General features: G+C 27.5%; 2 protein-coding genes across 2 annotated transcripts; both read left to right on the top strand.

Moving 5' to 3' along the window:
* The first annotated feature begins 264 nt into the window (after nt 1–264).
* On the top strand, nt 265–11,289 carry LOC109596258 (cAMP-dependent protein kinase catalytic subunit 3). The gene is made up of 6 exons (XM_020011762.2): nt 265–528; nt 7,068–7,236; nt 9,303–9,658; nt 10,419–10,600; nt 10,652–10,729; nt 10,814–11,289. Exons 1-6 carry the CDS (start codon nt 390–392, stop codon nt 10,937–10,939), a joined length of 1,050 nt encoding a protein of 349 aa, XP_019867321.2. The 5' UTR covers nt 265–389; the 3' UTR covers nt 10,940–11,289.
* A 2,993-nt stretch (nt 11,290–14,282) lies between these two features.
* Nucleotides 14,283–16,445, top strand: LOC126265266 (protein Cep78 homolog). The gene has a single exon (XM_049966093.1). The coding sequence runs from the start codon at nt 14,454–14,456 to the stop codon at nt 16,344–16,346; it is 1,893 nt and encodes a 630-aa protein (XP_049822050.1). The 5' UTR covers nt 14,283–14,453; the 3' UTR covers nt 16,347–16,445.
* Nucleotides 16,446–18,371: the final 1,926 nt, after the last annotated feature.

Here is an 18,371-nt window from a genome sequence, read left to right on the forward strand (position 1 = left end):
AGGATAATAAGATAATAAGGTGGGGGGTCACTATAAACTTCAAGTTCCGTTTTAATCCTATCCATTTTATTTATTTAAAACATGTGAGTTCCTATCACAGATTAAACAAGCCAGAAATCTAACAATTTAACAGTAATCAACCTTAACAACTGTTTAACCGAAAGATTATCCCCAACAAATCTCCTACTTTCGATTTATATTGTCACGTATGGCAACCGTGTAAGAAATTGTAATTGACGAACAGCGCGCGCGATCTTTAAACGATCTCAGTTCAATCGAGTCAGTTGTATTCTAATAGTGCCGGCTAAAAGAGAAAGACACATACGGACCGCATTAAAAGGTGTATTTATCTCGGAAACCAACTTATTTATTACTTTCACAAATCATTAATGGCGGATTATAATAGTATTAGAAGCCGACATGAAAGTACAGACAGTCTGGATTCATCAACACCAACCACTGAAGATTATTCTGATGAAGACAAAGATGGATTAGATATTGAAGATTTTAATATTATTAAAACCATTGGTAAGTACACATACTTATTCAATCAATCAATATGGTCTTGCTGGTACCGTGACATATTTTCATTGAATTTTATTAATAGATCAAATGTGGTGCACTTTAATTGAATAAGTACATGATAATGTAGAAATCAATTCAAACCTCAATTGCTACTACCATTAATTTTAATTTATTTTTAGAAATATGCAAACGTAAGAAATACATTAAATAACTTGAATCTGTTTATTTGCTTATATAAATCGTAGCAGTCAACTTGAGATTTTAAAATAATTTATACGTATGTACTTTTTAAATGGCTTTTAAAAATAGCTTTTAATTCAATTGATTTTCCAATTCAATTTAATTCTATAAAACAAGTATATTACGGACATTCTAAATTTATTCCTGTAAATTGAAAACCGTTAAAATGATTATCTATGACACTGTATATGACTAAGTGATGATTTCAAAAGATAGTTTAAAAATAAAACGGTCGAGCCGTCTACTTTAATCAAAATGTGTTACACTTGTGTGAAATAGCGAAAATGAAACGGTCTAATTTTGGAATGCAAATTTCTTTATATAAAATAATTTCATATCGATATTCGGTAATGAAGATGGACTATTACAAACATATTATTATTGACATAATACGCACTACCTGTTTTTCATTGTATATAGACAATTACAACAATTTTCCGTTCACAAATAAATTTTAATAATTAAGATAAATTAGTGTTATCGTTGCTCTCAATTATAAGACTTCACCAAAATAGATTAATTTATCACTACCCCAATAAACAAAATTAAATATCTAAATACTCATAAAAACAATAAACAGTAAACATCATACATAAGTACGTATCGTTTATACTTAAACTATACGTAAATCCAAATTGGTTTAGTGCCTAAAAATGTCTAAAATTATTTAAGTATAGAGTAATTCCCAGAGTACGTCTAACGAAACGATATTTGTAATTCACAAATTGTAGAATATAACAAAATTCGTAATTGTTTAACTTAATTCACTGATATTCATTTTTTATCTAATAATTATGATCAATAAATAAACAAATATTACATTTAATATTATTTTTTTATTGACCCTCCCTGATTATGTGTATAAAAATCTTCGCCTGAAACTTTTTATAAAATGAATGTTTAATTATATACAATGCTTGATTGTATGTTATATCTATCATAAAAAGAAAACAGATTAAAATTCTATAAAAATACTAATTTTACAGACCAAGGACTAACTTCAAATTCGACATAAAATTTCTATTTTATGTGAATTTCCATTTGTTTATCTTGTATTATTAGAGGAATTATATAAAGTTCTAAAAGAAAAATTGGAATAATTTTAGCAAAATATTGTTCTAGCTGTTTGATCTCTGAGACAAGACATTAATTAAATTAAATATAGGGTTTGTGCTCGAAAGTTATATTTACATTAACATGCGGAAGCTAAAGTAGAACGAGCCACAATTAGAGAGAAGACACATCTCTTGCGATTTTACAATTTTGTCCTCAATTTCAAAGATACTAAATTCAGCTGGTTGCATACTGCTGCAACGTTTTATATTGTTCGTGTTTTAATTTTAGATATGTTTATTTTTATTGTGATCTTTAATTATCATGGTATCGACTAAAACATACTAAATTGACCTGCATTAGATTTGACGCTTTAAATAGTTAACCTTAACTTAAATTTATGTTTATGTTGGTATAGTATACTAACCCATATTTGAAAACAAATAATAATTTCATAAACTATTTTATATATTAATATTTTCAATTTTTAAGGTGTTAAAAGAACATGATCAATGTATTTTTAGAGGAATATATGAACTTTTATAGCTAATGCTGATATTTATTAATGCCAAATCTAAACTCGATAGTGCTATTAATTGTCTATTTATAAATTCTGAGTAACTATGATAATTATTCAAATTGATTAAGTATTGGCCTATTTTTCTTTGCCAAAATTAAATTAAGAATAAGTAAAATTATAATTTAATTAAATAATTTAAATTGATATCTCCGAATATTTCTGAAATATATATGAAAACTAACATTGGTAAATTTGAAGTTACCTTCGTTTACATTTCCACGTAAACTTCCAATGAATATTATAGATTAATTTGAAATTGCGTTCGTAAAACTTATGTTTTATCTTATAGGAATATGTTCCGAATAAGATGGATAATTGCCAAATTGTTAACATTATATCTATTAAAAATTTTTTTGGCAAAAATGAGTAATAAACTATTGTTCATGAAGCGATCAATTTAAAATAAATTTACTTCCTGATTAAAATTAATGATAAAAATTAAATTGTTTTTTTTTTTCATGCTTAAATTGTAATGGCTACCTTTTTTCTTTGAAGATTTAGAAACTCTGTAAGCATTTAATAAACCATATAAATTTACATGTACAATTTACAAATTACAGAATGTTATTAAAATATTGGTAATTATATATTCTTAGTTATTTGTTCTTTAGTTAAATTAGACAATACCATACCTACTTTACATCTTGCTATACAACATTAGTATTTACACATTATATGTTTCTCATAACCTATTGATTATTTAATTACAATCCGACGCATCGTACCTTTGCTTTACGTTTTCATAACGCCAAACTGCGTATGTTGACCTACAAAGTTTCAACGAATGATTGCCAGTAAGCAACTGTGCGCTTTACGAGGCCATTAAACGTGGACTGACCAGAAATATATTTATCTGAAGAATGGTTCCTATATCTCCATCTATATGAGGATAACTTTCCCAACATACTTCTTACCTTTAAAATATTTTTAAATTCATCATCATAGATATGGAATATTGATTTACGGAAAATTAATTAAATCAGTTACAGAAATATTATATATTGATATATAGAATAATATTTATAAAGAGAAATTCAATAGATAAATTATAATATCAAGTGTAAATTCGTGTAAATATAATTTATGTTAGAGTGAGAATTTTCCGAATATTTATTTGCTGTGTATATAAAGTCATTAAATGTTTTTTATGGTTTATATATATTTTTCAGACAATTGTCTCTTCCATCCTCTCTCAATACTATTTTCATATTAAATTAAGTCCAAATATATTTTATACATATACATATACATATACATTTTTATTATTAATAGCTATTTGAAGACAAATTTTAAATTTAATTTAAATACTGCCTGACTCAGAACGAGTATTAAGATGTCACTAGTATTATTCTCCCACGCTTGTCTATTAATAAAACATTATGTTATCTTACTTTTTTGTTAAGAGTACGATATTTTCAATTTTTATAAATAACGAAACGTTAAATAAAATATTATATGATAAATTTGCACCTGGTAATCTTTTGAAATTGTTATTATATCATAACAAACTCACTCTCTGAAAGAAATAACCGAAGTATTTATAGATATAATGTACATATAATAAATTATCATTCTTTATAAACAATAACACCAGATATAATATTTCACTAGCCGTATAGGTTTATTATTAATGCTAGTATATTATATTAAACGTATTACCTAGGTTTTGCAATATATTGTAATATTACCGACCTTCATTGAACAGGAAATAAAACCAGTCTATTAACAAAAATGCTTATTGCGTTAAATAATCCACTAAAGAGAGTAAGAAATTATAATTTAAACTATCCATATGCAACAGTTGTTATATAATTTGTCACTAATAAACTTTCGTTTGATATTCATAAATTAGTGTGTCAAAAAATTATGCTTACCGAGCTTGATTTGTCATTATGTTATTTTTTTAAATTTTTACTTTATATAAATAAGATTAACTTACATATTTCTATGACCTACTTTATAAAGTAAAAATGTAAAAAGAAATAAAATATGGTGAAGAGGTAATGTATATTTTGGGTTTTAAATCATATTTGCCAAGTGTAAATCTTACACAGCACCATTATCAATAACTATGTTTAATTTTTACAGTTCTTTCTAATACCTAATTTTAGTTGTAATAACATAGTTAATTGAAGCAGACTTGAATAAAGTCTAGTAAATTAAATAGTAAATATTATGTAGATGGAAGCAAGCAATTACAAATTATAAACAACTACGTGTAACGAACTCTAAAAATTAAAACAAACAAAGAGTCTGAAATAACATTTGTTTAAAACAGTTTAATATATTTTGGTCCAATTTATGAAAAGGTATCATACATATACAAAAATAAGTAAAATATTGATTTAACTCAAATATTATATCTGCAATTCTTATTGAGTTTAGTAAAGTAAAAATAATCAGTGGCGGCTATTCAGATGAGGCAGATGATGCCGTGTCTCATCTATGAAAATGATTTATTTCGTTGACATAATAATATTGAAAAGAATATTTTTTAACATTGTTAATCTCTCAATTTTTTAAAATAGAATACCACTTAATATTTAAACAATGATAGAAAGGTAAAACCGAGAAATAAACAAGCAATAACAGATTCATATTAAATTTCAATGAATACTTTATTCCAGAGGCACTTTTAAATGCGTCTCTTCGAGACTAAACGTTTTATAAGTAACTAGACTGTTTGAATCGGAAATTCGTGTACGAATTCCCGAATATGTTCGATTCTACAGTTTCACGAACTCTTTCGTCGAGTGTGTCTGGTAGTTGAAGTAAGGTCTACAAAATATAGATTTTCCTTTTTATTATAATTTGCTTATAATAACTAGTAATGATACGAAAGAATATGTTAATATAAGAAATGCCATTAACGTAGTTGATTTTTTTTTAAATAAGTGTGTCTCGTTGAAGAAAACCGATTGGTTATTAAAAGTTTACTAGATGTTACTTTGCATCACACTATACAACCAATTGAACTTTTTTAATATTAACAGAACTTTTATTTTTACTATACTACGCTCTACAAAAAAGGTCTCATGTGATTAAACTATTAGCCTTAACCAGTTAGAAGATATCCATTCGCATTCGAATTGCAATGCGTACAGATTTTAATAGTTTTTTAATAATTTAAATCGTGAATTTTGAAAATATATTGATAAAATTACTGTTTCTAAGTTATGTCTTATCTTTTGTGCAGATATATATTTCTTTCTAATCAATTTTTTAACAATATTTTCATTTCATAATTTTGGTCTTATCACAATTTATTATCGTGATTTAATATTTTTCAATAGGTTTATTTAAGGAGTAACTCGATATTTCTCCACAAAATTTGTAATTGAATATTTTTTATGTGGGAGAATTTGGGAGTTTAATTTCAAATGTTGGTAATTCTGTTGTTCATAACTTGTCATCTGTGATTTTTTTTCATTTATATGTTTCCACTTCATTGCATACATAGTTTTTGGAGCTCCTCAGTTATGTCTTTCCGTGTATAACTTTAAACAAATAATTAACAGCTGAGTTTTAATATGTATACTTTTTTCTTTTCTATTGATGTATTTAACAATATTTCTTAAATAAAAATATTATTTTTTCTGAAATAGATAATCATTTAACTCAAATTTCATGACTTAAATGGATAAATTTAAAATATTCATTAAAAAGTATTATATTCAGCATTGGGTTTCGAATGCGAATATCTTTTAAATGAGTAGAGTAATCGATTAACCATGTAGAGCGTTTAGTTTCTTATAAAGATATATGTTGCCCATTTTAAAATATTTATTTATTTACGAGTTGTATAATTTAACAGTAAAAAAAATTAAATTCTTCAACCTTTGACCTCCAATATCTTCCTAACGGTAAGAGTTATGAAAAAATTGTAAGATACTTTCTTTGTAGAGCATTAAATTTGCTACAAGAAAGGTAACTAGTAATTTTCTGTACGATGGAGTAATGATGAGATATGGATTTTGACATATGGAACAGAAGAAAAAATAGAAAAATGAGATGAGAAGAACGTTCGTATTAAAATTAAGAGCTCATATTTCTAGAGCACTTCTTAAAGGTGCCTAGAAATCAATTTTTATTCTCAGAAGTTAAAAAAAATAGTCCATTTGTTTGGCCCACCCTAACGTATTTAATATAACAAACAATGTACTTTACCAGACTCAAACCTCAAGAGCCGCCACGTAAATAATAGAATAAAAAAATAAACATTAGGATTTTTAACTTTAATAAATTTTCTTTCAAAGTTTATACAATTGGTCTGAAATATATTAAACTTGGCAAAGTTGTTGAAGGTTTGTATATACACAGCACAACAACATATTTTTTATATCTGTCTCTGGATTTTCAAAAAAAGAAAAAAAAATACATATATAATTATAAAATGCATCTAAGACTTCTATTAGTCATAATTAAGAACTATTTATTTATAAATTTTCAATAATGTACAAGAAAATAAATTTGACGAATTAGTTAATACTTCACAAATAAATGTAAGCAATTACCAGTCGTAATTAAACTGTTTTATTTTATGTAGTTTATAAGATTTTAGAAATATGTAAGACTAATCAAACAATTTTACTTGAAACATTTTTACATATTTTTGGCAGATGCTGTTATGCTTTACAATACATATTTTCAATATATAATTTCTTTACAGGAACAGGTACCTTTGGCAGAGTGTTACTGTGCAAGAACAAAACATCAGATGAATACGGTGCTATGAAAATATTATGTTTGGCAGATGTTATACGGCTGAAACAGGTGGAACACGTGAAAAATGAAAAGCATATCCTTCAGGAAATTAGGCATCCATTTATTGTAAATCTGTGAGTACTTGCTTAACTTACACTAGAATAAAGGTAATTCCTGGTGACAATAAGTCTTACGTTATTTATGTTAAGATAATTATTCGTGTTAATTCAAATTTAATACAACTTGTTGTATTTTGATAATATTAAAATGGGACATATGATATTTTGCCTAATATAGTAAACAATTGTTACAAATAAATCCTTACGTATCATAAACGTCTAATCCGAATTAAATAATGATTCTACTAATTTAAAATATGTTGATGGTTTGAGTGCCAAAACACGCTAGCACTGACGATGTAAAATCTAAAGATACATCATGAACCACCTGTCGATTTTTCCGATTTGAATTTCTTTTGTACTGTTTATATAAATTTGGCACGATAATTTTCTACGCGTCGTATCTTTTGAAGGTAAAATAATTTTGTTTGTCTGAATTTACATTATAAACCATCTACGTTATTACGATACAATGTCTCAACATACATTCATTTAGTATTAGTTTATTTTTTACAAAATTTTCTTCTCTAGATATTATGCATTTGATTAAATTAAATCATAAATTAGTTCATAGTGTTTGTTTATTGTCCAGTTTTATTTAGAGATACTAACTATATTTAAGATAAATTTCTTAAATGAAAAATACATATTTCGACATTTTACTTTTAAATAAATACTAATAATAATCTATCAACCATATTTGTTTCTTTTGCAACAATTTGTAATATTTATATTATTGTGGAGAGTGATTGTGGTAAATGTGGAGCAAAACTATTTATGTGATGTACCAGATCTAGCTGCGGGGTCATCTTCCTGTGACTCACTTTCATATCTTTCAGTAATCGAATAAGTCACGCCCAAGAATTTACTCCTTTAGGTGTTGTTGCTTTCGGCCGGACAAAAGAAATTGAAACTGGTTTTAAATGAAAGTGACCCGACGAAATTTACCAACTAACGGCACACTTAGTTCATCTAATTTTCAAACGTTTTAGAAAAAAACATTAACAATCCATGTATTGCTAAGAATTAACAAATCTGCAGAGAAAAATATTACGTCAGAGAGTTAAACAACGTGCCAACAAAATGTAACATGAAAAGTAACCAACCTACACTACTAGCACGTTTCCTATTCATTCAATTTTTAGATAGTGGCAGATGTTTTCAAACAAACACATTTAAATTTAGTTCCTATTTTAATTTAAAACATATCTGATTTCATCAATCAATTTTTTCAGTTTCAATCAGTATATTAATAATATTGCACTGAATCTCTTCAGTCAGAATGTCACGCGTTTTTCTAGTAGTCTATTTGAATTATGATATTATGAAACCTTTACTCTGAATCTCGATGGAGCAAACACCTTTCAATTGGTTGTCCACTCGGCTGCAGAATGAGACAACAAATTCATTGTTCAATGAGTAAACCTCTTGTAAGATAAATTAACCTAATAATTTGTTACCCATTAGAATATTTGTTGTTAGAAATGTTTTTCTAATTCTGTAATCATATTTTGTTTTAAAAAATATATACATATTACGAAAAAATACATACACAAAATTATATTTTTTACTTGTTATTCCATTAATGTAAAATCGAATTAAAGAATAACTATTACTCTTATTTTATTTATTTCTTTTAATAAAAAAATGAAATCCAAACTTAATACTATTTTATAACTGTTCGAATTATTTTATTATCTGTGAGTTAGAGCAATAATATTTTTATAGTAATAAAATAAACATAATCTACATTTTATTAGTGCTAATATCATTTTTTTAGATTGATTTTACTATTAGAAATTGGCGATTGTTTAGAAAGTGATACAAGAAAAAGTAGAAATCACATTAATTTGCAAATATAACTATACCAACTATGCACCAAAAATGTGTTTATCACTTGAAGAACTATAACAATATTTCTATTTTTCTGAAAAACAAACTGTAAATTAAACTAAGAAAAAAAATGACTGGTTCCTTTATTAATTGAGCATTACTAAACAAAACTTACCCTACTTACATTTAAAACTATTTTTATTTGATATGATAAAATTTGAAACTTATTTCAATCGACATTCTTTCAGTTTATGGTGCAGCAGAGATAACAGTTGTATTTACATGCTGTTTGAATATGTGTGTGGTGGCGAGTTATTTTCCTACCTTCGCAATGCTGGTAGATTTAGCACCTCAACTGGTAACTTCTACAGTTCAGAGATAGTCAGTGCTTTGGAATATCTCCATTCCAAAAGTATCGTCTACAGAGACCTTAAACCTGAGAACCTTCTGCTTGATAAAGAAGGCCATCTTAAAATTACAGATTTCGGATTTGCAAAAAAATTAACTGATAGAACATGGACATTGTGTGGAACACCCGAGTACTTGGCACCTGAAATAATACAGAGCAAAGGACACAACAAAGCGGTGGACTGGTGGGCACTAGGTAACGTGTTTTATATATACTTCAAATATGTATTTCAATCAACTTTTTAAATCCTGTTATTTTTGGAAGTATCGAAATTCACCGTATAAATTGTTGTATCTACCGGTGGGTGGGACACTATACATAATATTTTTCTATTTTCAAGTAATATAACTTTCAAACTAGTTCTTTCTGATATAATATTCTTCGTGAGTAGCATGTTTAGGACATTCACGCTGTTATAGTGATATTGCCATATAGGTTAACTGGTACGTAGCAAAATAGCCCATCACAGTATATTGAGAACGTTTCTTCTGTTCTATAAGGAACTCTTTTGTTTTTTAACTTGTTAAAAAGTTGAATTTTCAGTCCTAACTTGTCTATCGCAGTTTATATATGAGTCACAGTTAATTACTGAACTTATAATCGAACGAAATATATGATCTTAATGTCTAATAAATATGGTTACTTTGATATTTTAGTAAAAAAAGTACACCTTTTTTCAAGATAGTTGGTTTAAAATATGCGATACTATATTTTAAAATCGTATGGATTGTTGGAATATTTTTAGCAAGCAGTAATATTTAACATTGATTGTTAGTTATTGTTGTTATAAGTTTGTTATTTTTGTTAAAAGCTAGAACTAAGAGATATGCTTTATGTTTACTTAAGAAGTAGGCTTTTGAGTAAAGCAGGTTTCACAATATTTTTGCGTCATAAATATACAATAGTATTATTTAACTGTGACTTAATAGAGGAACATTATAAAACATTTTTTTAGGAGTATTAATATACGAAATGTTGGCTGGATATCCACCTTTCTATGATGACAATCCATTTGGTATATATGAAAAAATATTAAGCGGAAAAATAGAATGGGCGAAACATTTAGATCCGGTTGCTAAAGATCTCATAAAAAAACTATTAGTACAAGATAGAACAAAAAGATTAGGAAATATGAAGGTAAGTAACAACTGTTTCCTTTAAATAAAAAATAAAAATATGTTTAAACAGAGTGGAGCTGATGATATTAAACGACATCGATGGTTCAAAGGTATTGATTGGCAGGAAGTTCTAATGAGAAAATTAACAGTAAGTATATCAATCTAAAGTAAATTATTTTAAATAATTGAAGTAGTCACTTACTAACATTGTTTTTTTTTGTTCTATTTTCAGCCACCTATTGTGCCAAAAATAATGTATGAAGGAGATTCCAGTAATTTTGATGACTACCCTGAGGGAGACTGGAAATCAACCAGGACATTAGAAGAATCTGAATTAAAATTATTTGAAGATTTTTGATTATGAACTTTTTAACATATTGTGTAAGGTCAACATGAGTTGTATTCCTTTTAAAAAGCTTTACATTCACACAACCATCACCATCACCATATTATTTAATATTTAATAGCCCCTTGTTGCTTTTGTTTATGGAATGTGAAGCAGCTTATTGAATTATATTAATAAAATTCATAAGATTGCACTAATATTTGGTGCTCTTTTTACAAAATGTGATACATTATTTATAAAGAAATATGTCTAATTTTTATAGAAGATATTTGTATATATATATATTGTTATTTGAGTGTTGTTATAATGATTTGTTGAACTTAAATATTTAACATTGTAAGTAATAAATTATATTAAAAACATATATTTATCATTTTTACATCAAGTTACAAATTATATCTTCATATATAGTGTATGATTTGGTTCCTTTCCAATTCGACAATCCGTGGAAAATGTCTTTCATTGTAACGCTGACACACTCTGTAATTAAATGAATATTATATATATATATCCCTTTATTTGACTGAAATATTATGTCATTTTTGGGATTGAATGGTAAATTTTCATTAACCGCTGTTAATGGTTAAGAAGCTTATACACCAAATAAATTGTTCTACCTATCGGTGTGACTTTATACATAAGATTTTTCTATTTTAACTATTGGGTTTTTACACTACCAGCTGCTTTCAGGCCATTATATCTTACGAACTGATCTATCATACTATTATACAAAACACCGGTTTGTTTTATTGCTAATTCCTCTTTTAGTTTCGTGCAAAATGTTATATTATTTTCATACTCGTTATACTTGGAGGGTCTAACTCATTTTGCGTAATCTTTAAATATTACTTTAATGAAAAAATGGTATGTAAATGGATACTAATTACATAATATATCCTACTACTACAATTTTATCAGGGAAATAGGGCAGGAACTTCCAAATACATAAAAATAACCAAATTTTATTTGTGTTGTATACAACATTGGTTGTGTACAAAGCATTTACAGAACGCTATGTTTTACTTACCGGCATTTTGAAGTTGGCAATAACTTAACAAAATAGTAAAAATGTGAATTTACACGTACAATGTTTGTTCTTGTAAACAATGATTTCGTTTTACTCTTATGCACTCCCTAGCTCTAAGAATTGAAAATTGTTGGACATTCCAGAATGCCCCTACATTAGTTCTTACACACATTGGATTGGCATTGGTTTTAGTGAGTGATCGAGAATTAACGGGGGCGTCCATTATATGGACCCGTATATCCGTAAAGAAGGCCGTAGAAAAAAATTATATTAACTGGTCATATTATTTTTATGCGTTCTCTATGAATCTGATTTACCACATATTATGGGGCACTTTGTATATTATTTAATCTTAAATATTTTTCTTTAAATCTTATTAAATCTTCAAAGTAATACAGTATTTGCAGAAAGTTCAGCATCTTTTTTAAAATTACAAAGAATTTGTAAGTTTTCAATGGAATTTAGACTGAGAAATTGATATTGAAGTTTAAAACATTATTTTTTTCCTTAAAAGCCATTGCACACTGCGGAGTGTACTTCGGGTCATTATCTTGTGGAAATTAATGTGGTACCATGCTGTTCCTCAATATTTCAAAGGAGAGAACCCATTCCAAATTTCGAAAAGCAGCCCCATACAATTACCAACCTGTCGCCGTGTTTAACAGTGTGTATGGTAAATTTTGTGTTAAACTTTTCATGAATGGTCGCCTTACATGTAAAATCCCATCACAGCTAACCAGATTAAATTTGATTTCATCACTCCAGATCGCTTGTTTCCAATCATTTAAAGTCCAGTGTAAAAGAGACCTGGTAAACTCAACTATGGCTTGTCTGATAATAGTGATTTTTTAGTCTGGCCTTCTCGCATGAAGACTCCCTTGTAGTAATCTATCTTTTACGGTTTTTGAAGAAACATTAATTCCAAGTTGTGTTTCAAGTAGACCTTTTATTTTGCTGGAAGTCAAGAAAGGATCTTTTTTGGAGTAGAATAAAATTTGTTTTCCCGGAAACCCAGTTCCAGTTTTATTTTCTCCTTCCACATTAATAAACAAATCTTGAAAGTTGTTATAAAACATGCGTTACAATCGACCGATGTTGGTATATCCCTCATCGGATTGAAAAAACGATAGAATCCGAGATTTTAATTCGGAAAGTAATTTCTTACTTAACACAGTTTACTTTGGTGTATATTGTAAAACTAAAAATTATTGTAGATTTTGTAGAGATTAGTGACATTTAGTAAAAAGTTGCTCTACTTTTTGCCAGTCGAATATTCAGTTTTTTTATTTGTATCTGAATTATTTATACATGAAATATTCACCGATATGGTTGTTACAGTGTGTTCATAATTTGTATAAATAATATTTGATTTGTTATAGGTAAACTTTAATATTGTAGTGGTCAAGCCAGGGTGAAGTGATAGCTGTGCATTTTGCATCTTCCTATTTGAATATTTTTTATAATATTAAATTATTACAACTTGATAACATGTTGAATATTAACATAATCTTTCTTATTAATCTTTTTAGACGATAAACAGATAGAAATTTTATTTGTAAACGGATTTCACCAAACTTCCTCCATATCTATTACAGTTTCCTTCGATCTTTAAAGGTATACTTGCGGCCAGATGGCTCTCTCTTTTCTTTCGAATATTCTCTTTGCGGTAAATTCAAACCTCACAACTGGCCAATTACAATATCAATATTTATTATTAATTTAAGAATAAGTAAATAATTTTTATTATTAATTGAATTGTGTGTTTGTAATAACAATCCGTGCAATAATAAAAACTATATGATACATTAATTATAAATAAAAACTTCTTAAGTTATACCATCCATATACAATATAATATATGTGCATATGTATACATAGATCATTAATCTGCTAATCCAAATTAAGTCCAATTTATAAAGTACTATGTAAAAATACAAAATTTAAGTACCTCTTCGAATTCTAAATTTTAAACACTCTTTATATTTCGGATACTTAGGGTATCTGCGTTGATGTTAATAGTCGTCAATTTTTATTTAATATATTGTTTGTTATGTTATTGTGTACCGGTCTGAATTCGATGTCATTATCACTATGACCCTGGTGATGAGTATGGGGTACAATTGTGTTGTCGATTTTCGAATAACTAGATAATAACTTCTAATTGATTTATTTATAAATAATAATTGTAATTAATAAAATTGATTTACTTTATTTTGTTGAAAATTGGTATCACTGATTAATTGCATTGCACATATTTAGCATTGATGTAAAACATTTACCTAAATAATACTCACAATAGTAGATGTTTAGTGGCGACATTTGTTTTTCAATATAATCTACCTTAAAAAAATGTCTTATGAATGTGTCACAAAACACATTCATGTAAACGTCAAATTTATTTTTACTGTTTGTCACTCAAGAAATTTTTATATTATTGTATTATTGGTAATGTTTTTAACCCCGGATAAGTAAGATTGACAACGTCCCATTCTTGGTAGAATGACCGAATCGGCAAAATCAAGCGCCAGAGTTAATACAAAACCCGTGAATGTATTTTATGTTTGGTACGCCGAATTGTGTCGCCGTTTAAATAGCAGTCCAGCGCCAATTGTTAAACCTACGAGGAATAAGTGCAAAACGGTATTGGATTTTGTGGCAGATAGACTAAAGTTGGAAGACTGGAGTCCAGTTATAAATGCTTTACGTCATGATACTAGTCTTCACGTCATTAATATAAGAAGTAGAATTAGTAAGTGTGCATTTTTACATGATGTTGATACAGAAGAAAAAGCAAAAAAATTAAAACGAAAATATGGAACACTATGGACGGCGTACATACTTAAAAATTTACTTAGGTCACTTTCTTGTTCCATTAAGAATACTCAAGTATTGACTTGCTTGGAACTAGATGGTTTACCATTATTTAGCGAATATCTTGAACCACTCTTGCAAGCCTTGAAAAAGAATGGTACTGTAAAATCATTATCATTTTCAAATTGTCCCATTAATGATTTGGGATGTGAATTGGTATGTTCGTATTTAAGATATACACCTAACGTAGAAATAGTTAATTTATCAGCAGTTGGTTTAACCCCAGTAAGTGGCAAACATTTAGCAAAACTAATTAAATTTCAACAAATTAATAGATATTGTGAAAGTTGGCATAGATCTTTGAGGTATGAGAACCCCAATAGTACTACTATGAGGGGTATTAAAAGAATATCTTTAAACCGTAATGAAGAACTCGGAGATGAAGGCGTATCTTATATATTAAACGAACTTGAAGATGATTTGTGGATAAAAGCATTAGATTTGCAAAAATGTGGTATAACTGAACAACTAGCAAACAAAATTATTGATTTATTAGCCTATGCAAAATCATTAGAGATAATAGATTTAAGACAAAATGAAAAGGTAAACCCTCAAACAATTAATACAATTTTCCAAATACTAAAAGATAAACAGTCTGAAGATTTCGAACCCGAATATCAATGGTGTAATACTGCCCAAACTATATCGTTTAATTCCCTTGGTAGTTCATCTGACTTTTCATTGACCGATAACAAATCCATGCTATCTGTTCACAAGATGAAGTTATCTGAAAGTAAAAACAAAATTAAAGAAGAAAATGAACGAGATGCTAAAAGTGTACATTCGCTTTGGCCAAGTTCTTCTCGAAAGAATATAAACGAAAAAAATAAAATAAGAATAAACCCACAAGTTATTTATGAACCGACTAGACGAAAAAAAATACTAGAGATCAAAAAATGTTTAAATGATTACAAAAATGGAGATAATGTACAAGATACATTTAAAAAAGTCAATAATTTTAAAACAATAGTAAGTCCAATAGAAAAATTCAAATCTGGAATAAATTCCAATTTAATGCTGAAAAATGTGGAAGCAAATGGAGTGAAGCCTAAAAAGGAAAACTCCAAAAAATCTCACAGAATAAATAAAAAATCAAAATTTCCAATGGAATATAATGGTACCGTAAAAACTAAGGAAATTAAGAAGGAATGTGAAAAATTTGCTGATAACAATACTGATGATATATCACAGAATATTCAAGAGAATGGAGTTCAGAAAATTTTAGAAAGTAAATTACTTAAAGCCAGTCATGATCATAAAAATGGTATAAATGGTATTAATCCTGCGAATGGTTTTTGCGATCCGTCAAACTTGTTTGAGAAATTGATGAAGAGTTGTACAGCCTTAGACGACACTGTTGATGAAGATGAAGGCCTTTTAAATATTTTGAAAGCTTCAGAACCTAAAAATAATGTTCGAGAGATATTAACTAGTCAAACATCACTAATACATTGTATGGACAATCTTGAAATAGAAAGGAGTAATGAAAAATATAAAACTAAAACCAATCACCCAATGTAAAATTTGTAAAGATATATATTATAGACTTAAGTATTTTACATATATGTTTTTTACTAGTTATACACTACCAGTGACAAATTAAACATTATATAAAATGTATATATTGTTTTATTTTGTCTTATTTACCGGTACATTATTTTACTCGTATAAGTCGGTTGTCATAATGAATAAATTAAAGTCAAACTGATTCGTTCACTTTCTTATAATAGAGCTTTTATATTGAAGAAGGGATAAGTTCTGTAGTTCTGTAGTAAAATGCATTTATTTAATATTGTGCATATGCGAATGATTTTCCTTTGTCATGTAAACAGTTTCAGTTGTCATACTGACTAACTTATGTTATAATCTTTTTAGTATGTTTAAATATTGGTTTTCAATTGTTTACAAATTCCTTAATTTAAACATTGTGGCGTCTTATCTTGTTTTGTGTTGGATTATTGAATTTGACTGGTATCTGAGAAAATAATTTTTTGGACATGAATTTGTTAGAAGAAATATGTTTCAACAGAAATAATTTCGAGTTGAAGTTGTTAAAAAACCATTTGTTGAAAAATAAAAGAAAAATTAATCATTACATATATAAAACTTAAACTGTACATATATAATAAATTATCATTTAATATTATTCATATTTTAATATTGTAAAATTTAAAATGCTTAATTTATGATAGATACAAAACAACCTCGAAAGGAAGGATATCTTCTTGATCCAAAAGTAGATATGTAAAGTGTTAATAAACAAATTCTGGCCTCAATTATAGAAAAGCTTTTCAAATATAAACTTTGTTTAAGTATACCTCTGCTATGGTTGACACTGAACTGTTAATATACTTGTTATTACCATTGAGAGTTATTTAATTGAAATAATGTTAGAACTGTGTACTGACAAATTAGGGAGTAACATCTAAATGAATGATTAATCAATTATGATGAGGTAGGACTTAGTGCTCTGTTTGTTTTAGAGAACTCCCTTGAGCAACTGTTTTATAAGTATCATGTACAAGAAGTAGCGTGGTCATCAATTATCATCATTTTTTTTTGTTGGTTTCTTCCCAAACAAGAAAGATCCTCAGTTTTGTTCCACATTTATTTTATATATAACCTGCACATCAGGTACAATTTTATTAATCATTTGGATATGTTTTGTAGAAACAGTTCCATAGAAGCAATTTCTTTTGGTGATAAAGCACCATCTTGAATCACCATGTTTTAGTGCTTTTAGTTTAGAAAAATATAAAATAAGTACTTCTGATTTATTTTGGTCCTTGCTATGGCCCCTTTAAATATATTTCATATTGTATATTAACCACAAAAAGTCACACATCTGGGAACAATGTGTTTGTATGCTTTAATTATGCTTTTAAAAATGTAATTTCTCTGCTAAATATATAGGATGTTGCTTATCACATAGTTAAAAAGAAAAACAAAAATGTTTTTTTTATTATGACATCTAAATTAATATAAATTTTAGTGGGAATGTTTATATGATCTGTGTAGTTCCTTCTATCAATTTATATGCAGATCCAGTCATATTCGAATTCCACACAATTCAAAGTAAGATTCAAGATTTATAAATTTGCATATTTGTTGGACGATGAGTAGTAACAGAGCCGAGAGAGCGCTAAAGAGACTTGTTTGAAGTCTCTAGTTCAGAAGGATGACGATGACATCTAAATTATTCATAACATTGTCGCCCCATCTATGTATCTAAGGTATAACTATCCTTTCCTTCCTTCCTTATGTGCTTTGTCGGAATCAAAGCAAGCCACTGATATCGTAAGGGATAAATTAAAATATATAATTTAACAAATAGCTCACAATAAACCAATTAAAAAAATTATTCAGGTGCGCTGAAACCAAAAAAGTTAATATCTTTGATAAGCTTATTTGGATTGTTTTATGATTTTACTTAAACTACCGCCTAGAGTGAATCCCAAGTCCAATCGAGATCAATTCTTTGTTGTTATATTTAAATAAATGTAAAATGAATTTGATTCTCCACCAGCGACTTGAGTGGGTGATTTA

This window comes from Aethina tumida, chromosome 4 (genome assembly GCF_024364675.1).
Source record: "Aethina tumida isolate Nest 87 chromosome 4, icAetTumi1.1, whole genome shotgun sequence".
NCBI classification, from domain to species: Eukaryota; Metazoa; Arthropoda; class Insecta; order Coleoptera; family Nitidulidae; genus Aethina; species Aethina tumida.